An 18,257-nucleotide genomic window follows, 5' to 3' on the forward strand; every position below is an offset into this window, starting at 1 on the left:
AGTGTATACTTGAAGACTCTGGGAAGAGATAGCTCATCATGGAAGCAAGAGATGTGAAAGGAGAAGTAAGAGAAAGCAGAAGGAATTGAGAAAAGAAGGCTGAGAGGAAACTTGATAAAGGTATTCAAGATCCTGTGGAGTATGGACAGGGTAATTAGTGAGAAACTGTTTCCTTTCAACAGTATATCAAGAGATAGAGTGCACAGATTCAAACTAATGGACAAGAGGAGTTAAAGTGATGTGAGGAAACATTTTTTCACCCAAAGAGTGGTTGGAATGAATGGGAGGTTGAATCAAGGTAATGTAAAATGAATTGGATTGCTATCTGAAAAAGAATCTGAAAAGAAAGATTGTGACAGGGAAATAGGTAAAATGTACTTTCAGAAGGCCAATGCAGACCCATTGGTACAAATGGCCTCCTTCAGCACTGTAAAGATTCTATGATTCTGATTCTGTGACACTTAACAGAGAGGTGCCCTTATTGTTGCAGGATGAGGTGGCCTCCCCCACCATCCTCCAGGAAGAGGATCTCTCCCTCGCAGCCTCCAAAATTTGATCCAGATTGTCATTGACGAAGAAAAAAGAAGCTCTGTCCCGAATGCCAAGCCACCAGATTCTCTGTAATATCTCTTTTCCCTCTGGTGAGACAGAAGGCCTTGGGGCAGTCAACAGAATTTTCCCTGAGGACATCCAGCAGCTTCTGTGATGATTGCTGTGAGGAATCCAAATGGGTCCCACATTTTATTTGATCTGCCTCCATTACCACTGCCACTTGCTTTAAGCAGCCAGGAAACCCATCTTTCTATCAATGAGGACTTCACAGAAAAAATTCAATCAGTTTCCCATGGGAGATTTCAAAACAAACCTGCTTCAGTAGCAAAAATTCAGTCCTTAGGCTCAAAATTTCCTCTTTCACCTTCATCAGATGATTCTAGCAGTTGCTGAGCCTAATATTACATTCTGACTTAACCAGAATGCATAATAGTGCAAACTGAGAAAATTTATACTCGCATTGTGACTGACCCTCATTCTGATGTGCGATATGAAAATGAGGACTCGGAATACTCAACTGGTAAATCACAAAAAAGTTCAAAAGAGCCTGTAAAAAAAACTTGTGATTGGCACAAAACAGACCAATTTACATACTTTCTGTGCTATTTGTGCATTACAAATGCACTGCAAACAGCTGTGAAATCCCCATGGACTGTTGCAAAAATAGTGAAATGTAAAGTAACACTTTAAATTGGGGTAACAGATTGCTATTATTTTGAGATCAATAGCCACAATAACCATCTACTTTGAGGGAAGCCTAACACCTCCATTGGTTAAGAGAGGGGTTCAAATTGGATCTGGCAACAACAGATAATTACAAAGGTACATGTGCAATTTAATAATACAAACCATCAGAAGATCTTTTTGTAGATGTGGTTGTTAATCTGAAACCTGCAGGAAGTGTTTCAGAGGATCCAGGCATCATGCTGATTCCATGAACTTCACGTGAAGGGAACTGTTTTCTCCAGGAAGGTCTTCGCTGAAAGTTTTTCTCATCATCCTTGCGATAATATATGTAAACAAAATGGTTGATAATAAATTAGAGGTTGTCTTTCCTTTCCTCACAGCTGAGTGTCAGGCAGACAGAATGCACAGAGGTGCCTGCAATGTCCTTATCATGACTGCATTCATCCACGTAAGTGTCTCAATTGGCATGATGGAGGTTGGAAGGTGGCAAGGACCCAACCCATTACTAGTCTACCAAATTAAATGTCCACCCTGCTTCTTAACTCACCAGGAGGAATGAGTTAAATACCACCCTTCATGCATGTTTTTAAAATGGCTTCACTAACAATCATTGCTTAAAACCACAATATAGCATGGGGAAATTACTTACATCATCAAGAGCTCTCTCTGTCCCGAGTGCAAGAAGGTTATTATATTCTCTTTCAAGGACCTGTCTTGCCTGAAGAAGAAGGAAGTATTTAATTAATCATTTTAAATCTGAATTGAATCAAATAATAATTTTAATATTCATGCAAGAGTTTAATTTGAATATGTATCAATAAGGTTAAATTTAGGAAATCAAACCAGGCGTGAGCAAGAAAGCAGCAAAAGATTTTCCAGCATTTTCTGTTTTTGTTGTCAAAGATTTTTCTTCTATTTTTATCATTTGCTGCAGGGTATATAGATTGCAAAATAGTCCACAAAAAAGACTTAAGAAGTTTCAAGAAAACAACTGTTGTTTTTCTCAGGGTGGGTGGGATAAATACAACCATGGGATTTTTTTTAACCACCACACAAATGTTAGCTTTAGGAAGGAAAATTTGAAAATTTAATTAGAGCTCTAACATAAATTGTTCATGTAGCAGTTTACATCTCCACATAAGCAGATACGTCACTGATGGTTATCACATTCAGGAGTAAGAGCTCAAGGAGAGAATGGTCAAGGGCACCAAATGCATAGCCTGTGAACTATCAAAATGCCAACCTGACAGTGCCAACCTATGCCAGAAGAAAAGGAGGGGCATTGGCTGGCCATGTCTCTCTTTTGTGAGGGCTATACTGACCTTTGCATCCCTGGAGGGAATCCCCTGACAAGTTCACACCTGAATGAACCTGTTCTGAATCTCACTGATATGACGGTATGAAAATCTCAAGAGGGGGAAAATCCAGTGAGGGAAGTGGTTAATTACATTTAATTTTATTAAAATGTATTGAATCATATTTACGCCCATTATGGGCAAAGTCAGCAAAATGCAAATCTCATGAATAAATAAAAAAAGCCATTTTAAAAAAAAGGGTAGGGTTTTCTTCCTGTTCCCACCAGCAGGATCTTCTGGTGATTACACCCACCGTGGGTTCTCAGTGGTGGAAGGCGCAAACAATGAGAACCCCACTGGCAGTGGCAGGATCAGAAGGTCCCACTGCCAGATAATGGTGGGCTGACTGCTGACTCCACCGCTGCAAAACATGCCACAGATTGGGGATGTGAGGTGAGGGAGGAAAGGGGGTGGAAGGTGAAAAATTCCACCCTGTGTTTACTGTTGAGACATGGTAACATAATGGAGTCTGCCCCTGAGGACCTGGATGCAGTGCCAGAAGTTCAATGCCCTTACACGATTGGTCAGTTAACACATTTTCAAATTTTATACCCTAGTGATTACTTCACCATATGTACAAGCACAAATAAGTTAGAACTGTATAAAACACTAGAGTTCAGCCAAAGCATTTTTAATATTCTTTTATGTGAATCTGGCAAGTCTCTGGAGAAGGGGTAGTGAAACGTGTTCTTGAACTGCTGCTGTCCAACTGGTGCAGGTAAATCTCCAGTGGCATTAGGAAAGGAGTTCCAATGACAGGTTAGAAATGGCAGGCGATAAATGTCCAAGTAAGAATGCTGTGTGGCTTGAGGGGAACTTACTAGTGGTGGTGTTCTTTCTGCCCTTTTTCTTCTACATGGTAGGGATCACAGATTTATAAGACCCTTTCAAAAGAGCCTTGGCATGTTGTTGCAAAGCATCTTGTAGAAGTTGCACATTGATGCCACTGTGTATCAGTTGTGGAGGGAATGAATGGTTCAGCTAGTGGATGGGGTGCTGATTATTTCCAGCATTGTTTTGTATTGTTTCTAGCATCTTGAATGTTGTTAGAGCATTCTTATCCAGACAATAGGCGACTATACCATCCTGACTCACTCCTTTGTAGATGCTGGATTAGCTTTGGGGAGTCAGAAAGTATTTATATGGCTAGCCCAGTTTATTTTCTGGTTGATATTAACCATCAGGATATTGCTGGTGGGGATTCAGCAAAGTTAATGTTTTTGAATGTCAAGGGGAGCTGGTTAGATTCTATCTTGTTGGTGATAGTTATAGTTGGTGTCAGCTTTGACAAAGGGTCATCTGGACTTGAAATGTCAGCTATTTTCTCTCCTTACGGGTGCTGTGAGACCTGCTGAGATTTTACAGCATTTTCTCTTTTGATTGTTGGTGATAGTTGTTGACTGGCACTTGTGTGGCATGAATGCTACAAGCCACTTATCAGCTCAAGCCTGAATGTTGCCCAGGCCTTGCTGCAAATGGAAATGAACTGCTTCAGTATTTGAGCAGTTGCAAATGATATTGAACTCTGTGCAGTCATTATGAACATTTCCACTTTATGATGGAGGGAAGATAATTTGTAAAGGAGCTGAAAATGGTTCAGCTTGGACACTACCCTGAGGAATTCCTTCAGTGATGTCTTGGGGCTGAGATGATTGGCCTCCGACACCGCAACCATCTTCCTTGACGCTGAATGAAACACTTTCTCTCTGATTCCCACTGACTTCAGCTTTGCTGCCTTTATGCCACACTAGGTCAAATGCTTCCTTGAATTCAAGAATAGTGACTCTAACCTCACCTCTAGAGTTCAACTCCTCCGTCCATGTTTGGACTAAGGCTGCAATGAGGACAGGTGTCGAGTGAACAGATTATTGTTTGTAAATGAGGTTTAATAGTACCATTAATGACATCTTCAAACAACTTGCTGAAAATAGAGAATGTACTAATGAAGAAGTAATTGACCAGACTGGATTTGTCCAGCTTTTTGTGGACAGGACATACTTAGGCAACATGACCAAATAGTCGCCAATGTCGTAGCTAGGCTGATATTGCTTGGACCAGGGTGTAGTCAATTCTGAAGCACCATCTTCCAGTAATATTACTGGGATGTTGTCAAAACCCAAACGCAATGATGCAACTAGTACCTTCAGCCATTTCATGACATCACATGGACTGAATGAAATTGTAGCATCAAGGGTTAGCAGATGGTCAAAGCAAATGTATGATGTAAATGATGATGTACCCCTCTCATCAGTCAATTATGTATTAGACTCTCTCTCAAAAAAAGAGGCTAGATTCATGCCTAGGAGCAATATCCCTACTTTGTAATGTGGTTAGAGCTAGTATTAGTGGACAAATGTTAAGCAGATACCAGAGCAAGTCTACCGTCCCATGGCTACAGTCCAAAGTAGTAGATTCTATCTCCAGAACATGGTGGCAGCTGAAGTAAAAGATACAGCAGTGTTTCCGAAGGAACCGCAGAGTGAAGAAATCTTTGAAAGCAGCTTGAGAATTTTCAATGGAAGAAGGGGGCACACCGGAGAGAGGTAACAATGGCCATATCTAGTGAGTTGTCCCTGTTCTTGCTCCGCTTGGTTTTTGCCTTGCGGCTCTGGAGAGAGGCCAGCGGTAGGAGTTACAGAAACACGATATTCTCCAGTACTGCGCAGTATCAGGTGTTCAAGAGAAGGAGCAAAAGCTTCATGTTAGTTCCTTTTTTTTGTGCAGTAGGTCCAGTAGCAGACAGCTTTCTCTTGAGGCAAGATGTACATGAGTCCCCAGGGATTTTGATTCCATTCTTAAAGCTGTTGACACCTATTTTAGCCCAAGGTAAAACTTAGTAATTGAATAAGCATGTTTTAAGCAGCACTCATAATGCTGGGGAATTAGCTGAATTATTCCTAACTGGTCTTTATCGCCTCATTAGATGGTGACACTGAATGACAGACTAACCCATGATACAGAGCCATGGGCGGCTAGGATGAGAAACTCTCTGAATTTCTTGTGACCACAGATATCCTTACTTTGGATCAAGTGGTCCAGTATGCAAGGCAGACTAAGCTTAGAACATTTAATTGGGTTGTTATTTGTGGTGAATCTGAGGCTTTGCATGACTCTGTGGATTTAGTAGTTGCATAAGCAGCAGCCAAATCCATAAGGAAGCCCGCTAAACCAAGTAAAAGGGCAGGAAAGTCCACATTGCCAGCCATTTTGAGATACTTGTACTGAGCCACAGAAATCTAACATTGTCAGCAAGACGGCCCAGCAGGGTCATAGAATGCTTCTAATGTGATAAAACTGGACATTTCAAGCATTCTGCAAATCTGGTAATTTCAATCAAAGTCAAAGATCAGCAAGTATATATGCATCTGGTAGGACAACATAATTTGCAGAATGGGACAACACTTTATCAGCATATTTGTCAGCATTGCTAGGAAGCAGAGTGTAGGTTACAGGATGACTGAACTGCAAGGAGAATAAAGACTTTTGAATGAAAGATTAATCTAAAGGAGAGGATCTTTGGATCCTCTGGGGCCAGAAGGAAAGAACTCAAGATGATCTGTGAAACGTGTTGCTCCCTTAAAAGAATCCATGAAGAAGCTTCAGAAGTGAAATCATCTTCACTCCAAGGATGACAGTTACAGCAGTGTCCTCCACTCCTCAAAAACTGAAAATGCACTGAAGACCTGAGATTTCAATTAACTTAGATGGTGAAGGAAAAAAAATGATAAAATTCCACAAGCCTTTCAGGAAAAGAAGAATAGATGATGTTCCAATGATATTTTGGGATGACTGTCTACTTTCTTCAGGCCTTCGGAAGAAAGCTATATTTCTCTGCATCAACAGGTAAACAGTTTAAAATGACTCATCTGCAAGTTGGAATTTCATGCCTTTGAATAGTGCCTTTGATAGTGATCCTTGGTGCTGCTGAAAATTTTTTAGCTGTGTGTGTTTAAGAGAGTGCTTAAGAGTAGCAAAGTCTAAAATTGGAGGTCATGTGTGAAATCAGCACTGAATATTGCATGATGTCACAATCTGCCCATGCTGCATACTTCTGGTACACAACACACTCACACTATTGCCTTCCACACCATGGCAATTGGTGTGGACCATTGTGGAAGTGTCAAGAACAATTCAATGCCATTTTTAACTTTAATTAGCTTCTGTAATGCTGAAGCAATGAACAGTACTGAGCTGAATTTTTTGGCCATTATCAGCCCCCAGGAATTTACATGAACATCTTAAAGGATAAAAGCAAGATGTGACATTATGTTACAATTCTTGAATATTTAAAAATTGGCAGTGATTGAATTCACATTTTGGTTGCTCCAGATTGATCAATATGTTTGCAATAACATTAAGGCCAGAAATGAACGCTCCTAGATTAGGGATAGCAAAGGCCATATGCACACTGAAATCAAATTGAACTGACTGCAGTCACTGATCATCCTTACTTCTTACCAGAGAAAACATGCCAACTTAATAATGATTTTGCTTGAACATAAACAATATTGTCTGAACAATCTTAATTATCAAAAGTTCTTGAAGGACAAACTGGCATAATTGTGTCCACCTAATGCTAGCTTAAGTATCAGAAGCTAAAAGGACAGTTTATAAACTCAATATTATCCTACCTTAACGCTGAAATATTTTCCAATGTGTAAGAGTGAAACTATACTTTAAAATGAATAGGTTGAAAAATGCTTAAAATATTTCAGACTGGGCTAAGTTTACCTGTGTATTTTGTGTGGGAATTTGAAGTATTAAAGCCAAACTGCTATAGTCGAAGTTTTCATCCAAGGCCAGGAGTGCTCCATGAACTCCACTTTCCATGAGGTTGTTTGCATAGTCTCGAAGGCCAATGGACAGTATCCACCTGATGACACGATCATTGCTCCATACGATTGTATCTAAAAACATAAAAATGCAATATGAACATACACTTTATTTTCTAAATTTTAGTTTGATTTAATTCTTAACTTTAAGGGTACAGACTCTTCTGTTTAATGTATACTGCAAAATTATGTACCCTGACTTTCAAATGCTTTAAATTTTTCTCTAGCTTTGTTATATCTCAACATAGTACACATCAGTCTTCTTTCATGTCAAAACTGGAACGCAATGTAAAAGTCAGCCATGGAGTTACAGGTGCACTCCTGCTGCTCCTGGCTCCATAGGAACTTTTAAATTAATGTATCTGACGTTGGGCTCAATGTTGTTCTCTCTCATGGGGTGATTAACTTCACTAAAAGATCCTTTAATAGGCATTATATCCCCAATACACATAGTTGAACAGACATAACGCAATTTTCAGGCAGCCATCCAGGACTTCTAGACACTAACTACCCATCTATATAAATTTAGAAGTGGAATGAATCTTCCTAATTCAGGCATAGGGAGGCCCATGGCAAAATACTTTGCACATATTTTACACCCAATAGATGGGTGCAATGCAAACCAATTTCTGCTGAGGACAGAAAGCGGTTTCAGAAACTGATTATGCAGGGTTATCTAGTGGCCAGAACTTACAAAAGTGGAGTGAAAAATGTTGACATCATCATTTATAATTGTAAACACTGACAGAAAAATGTAACCAAAATATGTGATGGCAGAAAGTAGTAATTTTGACATATATGGCATGCAGTTATTCTTAAATGCTGGATAAGGTATTAATAGAGCTTGTCGGGAGGTTATTGTGGAGCATGAGGCTCTGCTCCCAAATTGACATGATCTGCACAGACGCTACATGAGCTAATCTTTTCCCCACAGTTATCAGGAGAACTCATGTGTATTGGGATGACAACAATGTTGTGTGATAGAACTATTGGGAAAGGGTTTTATGGCCTCGCTCAGGTAAGACCGGAAATTCCTGGCTGAGGTCGACGGAGATTTTCGTTGTTAGACCCTCGCTCACCACAGAATTGGAGTGGGCAAGGCGGAAGAGTTCTGGCCGTACAGTTTTATCATATTATTAATATTTGTATCATGTGGTGAGCAAAGATGGATTCCAGTGAGAAAGTCTCTAGGGAAAGGACATACTACCCGTGGCTAACAAAGGAATTAAAGATAGCATCAAACTGAAAGAAGAAGCTGACAATGTAATTCCTCTACTTGAGAAAGGAGAGAAGCAGAAAGCAGGGGCTAAAGGCCAAGTTAGCTTAACTTCTGCCAGAGAAGAAATTTTGGAATCTAATTATTAAGGAGGTTATAGCAGGGCACTCAAAAACTCATTTATACAATGAGGCAGAGTGAGCATGGTTTTGTGAAAGGGAAATCATATTTGGCTCATTTATTGGAGATTTTTGAGGAAGTGCAAACAAAATGGATAAAGAAGAAGCTGTGAATGCGGTATACCAAGATTTCCAGAAGGAATTTGACAAGATGCCACACAAAACAAGAGCTCATTGTGAAAGGAATAACATGTTAGAATGACAGGGGATTGGTTAGCTGATACGAAACAGATTAGGCACAAATGAGTCATTTTTGGGTTGGCGAGATGTGATAAGTGTAGTGCTGCAGGGATCATTGTTAAGGCCTCAAATATTTACAATCTGTATTAATGACTTAGATGATAGGATCAAAGGGAGAGCTGTTAAATTTGCAAATGACACAAAGTTAGTTGAAAAGTAAGTTGTGAAGAGGACATAAAGGGTGTGATTCTCTAGCCTTGTGTACCCTGGCACAAATTGTTTTATGGCCAGAGAATCGAGCAAGATGGGCCAAATGCAATTTGCATCAGGAAGAATGCTTTTGGGACTCTTCTTGCTCCCTGTGGCATGGTAATCTCATGGCATGAGCACCAAATGCTCTGTTCTCACTGGCAGCAGTGCAGGTGTATGACACTGCCCCTTGGGCAATGCCAAGAGGCACAGCCTGGCACAACCAGGGTGCCTATGCCTAAGGGGCACCACCACCCCTCCCTCCGCTGCGTCAACCCCTGGGGGGGGGGGGCCAATTGCACCCCCCCTCTTCTTAGTTATTTTTTGGGAGAGTTCAGCCCAAGTTGTCTGGAAAGGGTTAAAGACAGATTAAGTGAAAGGGCAAAAATTTGGCAGATGGAGTATAATGTGGTAAAATGTGAACTTGACTACTTTGGCATGGAGAATCAAAAAGCAGCATATGATTTAAATGGAGATAGATTGAATATGGAAGAATCTGGTTCATGAATCACAAATAGTGTACAGGTACACCAAGTGGTTAGGAAGGCAAATGGAAAGCAGAATGAATTTATAAAAGTAGGATTATTTTGTTACAGTTTTATAGGGTACTGGTGAGACCACACCTAGACTCTCATGTACAGTTTTGGTCTCCTTATTTGCATTAGGAGCAATTCAAAGAAGGTTCACTTGATTGACTCCTGGACTGAGTGTGTTAGCCTTTGAGGAAAGATTGGGCTGATATCCACTGGAATTTGGAAGAATGAGAGGTGATATAAGATACTAAGGGAATTTGACAGAGTGCACGCTGAGAGGATGCTTCTTGCTGGAGAAACCATGGCTGTGATTCTTCCATCCTGCCAAACTAATATTTTAGCGCATTGCCTCCACCCCATTGCGCGGGTGGGGGCAATGCGCAGGATTCATGTGAGAGTTCATGCCCTGTAAAATTCTCTCTCTATGCCAGATTTCCGGCGCGGTCTGCTTCATGCTGGAAATTGGCAGGGAGGTGGGGAAAGCATTTAAATTCTATTTTAAATATCATTTAAATGTTATTAGCAGGCCCAGGACAGAATTCTCTGGGCCCAGTCGCCTCTCCGATCCCACCAGAATGTTTCACTCCAGCAGGAATTATACAAGCTCCCCACTTTAGGGAATTAGTGGTCTGGCCCCACTGGAGTGAAGCACAGGCAACTGGACCCACCCAGGGGATCGGGCGGTGGGGGGGTGGTGCCCCTTGGACATAGGCACCCTGGTTGTGCCAGCCCATGCCCCCAGCACCACCCAAGAGGCAAAGTGGCCATGCACAGGAGGCACCTTGGCACTGCCGATCGGCCATAGGGCAGTGTCAAAGGGGTGGTACATATGGCAATGGTCCTGAAGGGGGCAGGACCTAGGGGGCAATTGATGGGGGTGTGGGGATCCCACTGCCACTCTGCTATTGGGATTAATGGGGACAGGAGGGAGGCCAGCAATCAGGGCAGCCTGGGGGGCGGGAATCTGGGGACTTTCGGGGGGGGGGGGGGGGGCGGGGAGAGTGTGATCTGCCGGGTGGAGTCTGCCTGCAGGGTTGTCTGCACTGTGAGGGAGTGGGAGCATGGGGGAAATTGGCACTGCTGGAGGGTTGGGTGGAGATCGGGGAGGTCTGGGATGGGGGGTAGTTGAGGCTGGCCTGGGAATGGTCGGGGGTCAATCAAGCTGTGGGGGGTTGGGGAGGCAGCACTGCGGGGGTTCTGACCTGGCCAGCGATTGAGCTGGCCAGCAACTGGAAGGCTGACTGTTTGGGGCCACTGCGCATACACTGAGACCAGCTGGTTTCAGCATCCTGGGTAGGAATATGACCCGCCCCTGAAATCTAATGATACTCATGCAAGTGGCCTCTGCATTACACAGAATGTGGAGATTCTAGTGTGAATTCTCAATGCAAAAATCAACGTGAATTATTCCAGTTTTCCTGCTAATTCAACACTTCGAATTTTTTTGAGAGAATTCTGCCCTAGAACTGGGAGCCGAGACTATGATTCAAAACTAGGTGACCCAATTTAAAAATGTCCCATTTAAGATGGAGATGAGGCAAAATCTTTTCTCTCAGAGGGTCATGAGTCTGTGGCACTCCCGTCCCAAAGTGTGTTGGAGGCAGGGTCATTGAATATTTTTAATGCTGAATTAGATAGATTCTTTATTGACAACGAGTCAAAGGGTATCGGCTGAGGGCTGGAAGGAAAGTTGAATTGAAGCTGCAATCAAATCAGCCATGATCTTATGGAATGGCAGAGCACCTCAAATGGCCGAATGGCCTACTTCTGTTCCTGATTTATAATTTTGTATGTTTATAAAGAAGTTTTTAAAGTATATATGGTGTTTATAAAGGTAATGCAAGTATTTCTAAAGTCTGACTACCTTATATATCATATACAATGATAAGAGACAAATGCACACAATCATCTTTCTTTTATTTGTTCACGGGATGTGGGTATTGCGAGCCAGCGCATTCCTAATTATCCTTGTTTTGTCTCATTGAAGAATACCACACAGTAACTTACACATCATCAATTACAATTCCCTTTTTAATAAAGTATTAGCTGTTCCGTATATCACTTATTTATAAACTCCAGTAATAGATCTTTCACCTTTAATTTCATGTTGGCTTAATTCTCTTCTCTTTTCCAGTTCTTTTCGGTCATAGTTCAGCCGCTTCAAGCACATAATACCATATTGTAAACTTGTTCTGAATTAGAGCAATACAACAATATTTGTAATTGTTTGCAAGACATTTTCAAAACAAATTAATAAGACATTAAAAGGCAATTTGTGAGATAAATGTTTATAATATTTTGGCTTTGAAAATCTGAGGCCTTTGATCATGGTTACATGTTGGGATCTTCCTGTCAATGACTTCTGATGCTTATCCCAACAAAGCGCAAGGGTCTTGTAGGACCATGGAACTTAAATAAATCAGGTGGATGTTCACCCCATTATAGTGCATCTTAGAAACGCATCATATTATCAAGGTTGCAAATTGCAGAGAAGTGGAGTTGGTCCCTATTGGCAGGTGATTTAAAAATGTAGCCAGTAATTTTCAAATTTTTGGGGGCCTAGGCTACGATCCAGAGGCATCACAACCATCAGTGGGCTTGCTGGTGTGTTTTCACATGATGTACTGGGCTGCTGCACTCATGCCTGGCTTGGATGATGGGAACTGTTGATTTAGCTGGCATTCTTTCCTTCCTAGTTTTGTTTTTGATGTCAGTGACCTTGTTTAAAACAGTAGAGGCTCTACCATAGAATGCAATGGCGTAGTGTATCTGAAGCCTTGGAAAACTTTTGGTAGGAATGTACTGGAAGGGCTACAGATTTTAACTTCAAATCAACCTAGGAATGAAATTAACTAAAGACTTGTACATCTGCAATATAGTATATTTTATGCCCGGACAGAGGTTTTTTTTAAGATCAAGCATACCGATGAAAGCTATCCACCATTTTCAAGTGAATGCGAAGATCCTTCTTTGTCAAATGATCCAGCATTCTTGCGTCCACCAGGCACTCCATGAAGTAGCTGCGATACTGAGGTAATCCTAGACTAGGAAGCCATTCATTACCAATCCATTCATGATTCATGTCACCATAAGCCAATGTCTGATGGAAAATGCAAGAACTGGTTTATTGAAATTCTTTTGGGTTATGGTTATTTGACCATCAAAAAGGTTTTAAAATATACAAACATTTGCTCACACATGACCATGTTTCCTTGTGCTTCCTAATTTTAGCAAAAACATAAGTAAATAGTAGCAGTATGTCAACCAATAGCACTACAGAGATATTTCTGAATGTTTAGTATTATTATGCAAAATTTCAGCCTTTTAAGAATAGATTAACAAACATGAATGCAAAGCAGAAAAACGATTTACACCATTAGTAAGGAACTTGAGCAGCATTTCATAACAACATATTGAAAAAGTAGATATTCTACTCCTGGTCAAATCTAAAATTAGTGGGTAGAGATTTTTACTTGATAAAATTCTGGTGGATATTTGTTGGAATGAAATTTCCACTACACCAGCTTGTTAGATTATTTTGCATATTTTGTACCAGTGGTATGTGGCCTGTTGTAATGCAATATATTTGATAATATCTCTAGTTTACTGGAAATGTTTTGCATTTAGGAGAAAAAGCCTTAGCAAAGATATTTGATACAGGTTAAAGCCATTCTTTAATTTACATATTACCTGGAATCCTGGATGCCAAAAATGCATAGTATTTCTAGATCCAACATTACTAGGGTACAAATGATAGGAAATAAATTGAACAATATACTTTTATCAATTGTATGCTATTATAAAGAACCAACTTTTTGGGCATTTTGGAACAGCAAACGTTTAACAGATATATTGCATTCTTTTGAGGTGAGGCTGGGTATGCAGTGTAACTTCACTGGAAAATTCTATCCATTCCATTTAAAAGATGGAAAGATTTTTTTTGAATGTATAAGAATAATACAAGTGGAGAAACAGACTTTTAAAAAAAATCTCTGAAATTAGTGAATTTCACTTGAGCAAAGGGAATGGGAGAATAACATGGAAGAGGATAGAAAGGAAATATACACTCTTTACTGTTTGTATTCAATTCATGGCAACTCTAAACTATGTGCTGTTCCTATTTTGTGTGCATACAGAATTTTGTAGCTGGGGATACCGATGCAAAGTGACACCTAACCTTATGTTTGCTGTGTATTTATTGTTAATGCTTAGACAAATGAAGCATTAGAAACAACACCCCAGGAAAGAAGGAAAACTAAATGTTAAAAACTGCCAGTACTGCAGAAGCAACTCTGAGGAATATACTATTCATCTAGGTGAAACCACCTGACTTCATGCACCAAAATTTGCTAAATGATTATATTACATAGTAAGGAAACACATTTGACACTTTTTTTTTTACTCTGTGAGAACCAAATCTGACTCCTTAGTGAGGTTCTGAAGGCAAGTCTACTAGAAGTGCAGCAGAGAGAACTGAAATGTTGCCAACTCCTACATATACCACGTCTGGTCTTTGCACCATGATCCAAACATGGCCCGATAAGTTAGAGGGAATTATCTTTGTGATAACCAGCATGGTCTGCATGGGGAAATCATTAATTGGACTTGTTGAATATGAGCTGTCTAGGGATTGGTAATTAGACACCCATACACTGCACCCTGTATAAAGTAAGATCCTAAGAGGGCCCATTAACCTTTTAGTCCCGGTTGGGACCTGTTGTGTTCAATACAGGCTTGTGATCATTATTTATTTTCATTTTGTGCAATAAAAACATGGTTGTTTCACAGCTGACTCCTGGAGTTATTATAGACCTGGACGAAAGGGCCTCTCAGGTCAATAATTTTCTTGTCCCACTATTGGGTTATGCTGAGTAGTTGGTACACAGGCTCAACTAGGAATACCAGTACTCAGCCCAGTAGACCCAGCCAGGAGTCCAGTATAGGTCTTGACATACCATAAAAAAGAAGCATGTTCATTAGAGGAAAGCTAAATGGTTCATTCTACATTATTCTTACAGAAATAAAATTCCCTCCTAATCTTAGACACCCTCCCAGTGTTAGGAGTACAGTTTCTTGATGGGCTTTCTGTAGAACTGGAATTGGAATAACCAATGGAATAACCCAACAGATTCTTAGCCCATGTCTTCCACTGCTCTTTAGTACATGCAGATAACAAACCAATACTCTAAGTACACTGAAACTAGAAATGCTAGTTAATTTATATTTATTCTACTAAAACAAATAGTTCACAGCTCAAGAAATGTTTGTAGAATCAGTTAAGCATTGAGGAGTGAACCATTTAAGCACTAAAATCTTCAAACTGAATTATGTATTTTAGCATGCATTACCTGAGCCCAGCTGCCTTCTTCAGACTCCTTAGGGATTACCAGAAAGTACAGTTAATAAAAATCAAGTAATAAATGCAGAGTTAACAGGTAATATAATTCTCAAATAAAAGGAGTAAAATATGCTTTAGTTTCACAAGACTTCAGTCAAATTATAATGAAAATAGCTTTAACCCTGAATTTTAACACCTAAAAGTTTCTTTCAAAATGATACTATACTTTTCATATATAAAAAAACTAAATACTATTACACATTTATATGAGATTGCATGGAATTACATAGGATAAATGACACAGTGACAGGTCTTTCAACCTAATCACTTGTGCCTCCTCCATATTTTCTCAGCTAATTCTACCATTGTAAACAGATATTCCCTTTTTCCTCAAATTTGGGTCTATCTTCCCTTTGTGTGCTTCTAATTTATTCACTGCAACCACTCCCAAGTTCCACATTCTTAACAGTCTTTGCGCAAGGAGATTCTTCTGATTTCCCCATTGGATTTCTTGGTGATTATCTTATATTGATGACCTCTAGTTATTCTCTTCCCCAGATAAGAAACGTTCTCCAACCTTACTGGGGTTCTCTGGTCCCGTTGCAATGAATAGAGATTTGGCTGAATGCTAAATTCTCTATTCTCGCTGGCAGTGGTGGCAGGGTATCCAACATCAAAGGATTCCAGCCACTGTATTCACTTTTCAAAACATTTTAGAAATTTAAAGACCTCAAAGGTCACAATTCAACCTTTTTTCAAACGAAAAGAGGCCCAGCCTGTCAATTCTATCCTGATATGTATTCCCACACATTTCTGGTATCCTTGGAAATTTTCACCACACCCTCTCCAGTGCCTCTGTATCCTTTCTTGGTAACTTGAACTGCAGATAGTTCTCTAAGTGTGGTCAAACTAAATTTCAATACAGATTTAGTATAACTTTCACTACTTTTACATTCTATTTGTCTGGAAATAATGATAGTCCTTAGTTTACTTACTTAAAAAGCCCTGGTAACATTTGACACAATGTTTATTTAGTGTATTTGTTCTCCAAGATCCCTTTGTTCCTGTACCCTGCCTAAACTTGCACCTCCACGTAATGTGATTTCCTTCTTCCTATTAAAATGTAGTACCTCACATTTATCTGTGTTGATCTTCACTTAAACAACAACTACTCTATTCAGGCATATTCAGCTTGCAAACATTACACTCATGCTCCATCAGCATTCCATGTATCATTCAATAGGAATAAACAAGCTTATTACCCATGAAATGGCAATCCAAACCAGTAAGAAACAAACATGCATGAGTTATCACTTGACAAAGCATGTAGCATTTTAAAAGTATTCTCAATTTGCCAGTTATTTCTCTAGAAATTGTTTTTTTGTCTGAGTTATCTCATTAGGCTTTCAAATAGTCCTAAGGTAAATTATATACTTCAGAATTCAGATTCTGTGAATCATGCATAATATTAACCATCATTTTTATAGGTTGCTTAAGAACATTCTTGGTAAAAGTTTACTTATTAGTCACAAGTCAGCAATGAAGTTACTGTGAAAATCCCCAAGTCAACAGACTCCAGCACCTGTTCAGGTACACTGAGGGAGAATTTACCATGGCCAATCCACCTAACTAGCATGTCTTTCAGATTGTGGGAGGAAACCAGAGCATTCGGAGGAAATCCATGCAGACACATGGAGAACATGCAAACTCCACACAGACAGTGACCCGAGCCAGTAATCGAACCCAGGTCCCAGGCACTGTGAGGCAGCAGTGCTAACTACTGTGCCACTATGCCGCCACTGTGAACAACTAGAATTTACTATTTTTTTTAATCACGGCCACACATTAATAAGTAAGTTTCCAAACAGCGATTTCAATTAGATTATCACTGAGGGAGATGAAAGCATCAGAGTGAACATTGACATCATAGAAGGGGAAAAGAATGAATCTGATCTCTTACAAATCTGTACGTGGTTATGATCTGACATCACAATCAAACATTAAGTGTATCACTGCAGAATAGTCTAGAATGAATTTTAGATGACTGTGCTGCTCAGTTGATTAGACGTTCACAACTGTAGGACAAATTAACTGCAGAGTAGGACACAATTCTAATTTCTTAACATTTTCAACATTTTAGAAAGAGCTGATTATGACTTATGATATAATACTTCACAGAAAGAAATCTTGAGTATAACAATTATATAATTACATCTTGGAGGGCCTTAATAACTTTGGTTGGAATTCTCATGGCGGATTTGGTGGCGGGCAGACGTAGTGAATCTAGTGGGAGGCAAAAAGTCAGAAACCTGTTGGCGTAAAATCACGTTGCAATTCTCCCAACAGGGGTTGACGGCAGGTTAGTCATCCTACTGGCAGGTGGTGCGAATGCTATTTACTTTCATTTCCATCTCATAAATACTCATTAAAACAGCTGCTTGCCTATCCGGCTTTCCAATCTGGCATCATGTCAGTGGGAAAGCATGTTGGTGTTAAACATGATTGATAAAGACTGGCATGCACAAGATGGCTCCCAGTTCACTAGAGACTTTGAGGTGAGCACAACACTACCATAGTGCTGAGCTGATGTTGCACTGTTAACCTCTATGCCAAGACAGAGAGCTAGTCTTCATGGGCAGCAGTGTGCTGCTGGACCCACGGACCCATCCTGTGTCATAATTTAAGTTCAGTGTCGCATCTGGGGTTGGGGAATACACAGGTCTCCTTCCTTCTTTTCCCACTGCCACACAAACGTGTCTATCTGGATAGCATTGTGCTGTAGAATTCATGCAGCCACCGCAACAATGATCCAAAGTCTGACCAGGGATGGAATGTGAGGAGAGGGAGTGGGGTGTTCTGGTGACCTGATGAAAACACACAGCAATATGGAAGAAGGATAATGTAAGCATTTTCATTTGTGATACACCCGGATGGGCGCTATGCAACTCTGCAAGGAGCATTTCCCTCCCTGCACAGGGACGACCACCCTTGCTCCCCATAGGATGATGCCATTCTTGCAGCTAAGCTCATTTTTCATATGTGGTATGGCTTCAAATCTTCAGAAATCATTTAATTCTGCCAACCTACCAATATTTTGAGTCTTTGATAACGGTGGTTCTCTGTTGGTCCAAAACTT

General features: G+C 40.2%; 1 protein-coding gene across 5 annotated transcripts in view; it reads right to left on the bottom strand.

Annotated features, from left to right (window-relative positions):
- The window catches only part of ppfia2 (PTPRF interacting protein alpha 2), a 384,719-nt gene that overhangs the window by 26,357 nt on the left and 340,105 nt on the right, over positions 1-18,257 (bottom strand). For 4 of the 5 annotated variants that reach the window (XM_080191161.1, XM_080191163.1, XM_080191162.1 and 1 more), the window contains 6 exons: positions 15,132-15,158; positions 12,708-12,883; positions 11,878-11,975; positions 7,326-7,501; positions 1,889-1,957; positions 1,402-1,552 (listed from right to left, as the gene is read on the bottom strand). In XM_080191161.1, coding sequence (XP_080047287.1) covers positions 1,402-1,552; positions 1,889-1,957; positions 7,326-7,501; positions 11,878-11,975; positions 12,708-12,883; positions 15,132-15,158 — 697 coding nt within the window. The remainder of the gene's footprint in view (positions 1-1,401; positions 1,553-1,888; positions 1,958-7,325; positions 7,502-11,877; positions 11,976-12,707; positions 12,884-15,131; positions 15,159-18,257) is intronic. The other variant, XM_080191164.1, reaches the window with a different exon arrangement.

The sequence above is a fragment of the Carcharhinus amblyrhynchos genome, chromosome 6, assembly GCF_965287045.1.
Source record: "Carcharhinus amblyrhynchos chromosome 6, sCarAmb.v2.hapA, whole genome shotgun sequence".
Lineage (NCBI taxonomy): Eukaryota > Metazoa > Chordata > Chondrichthyes > Carcharhiniformes > Carcharhinidae > Carcharhinus > Carcharhinus amblyrhynchos.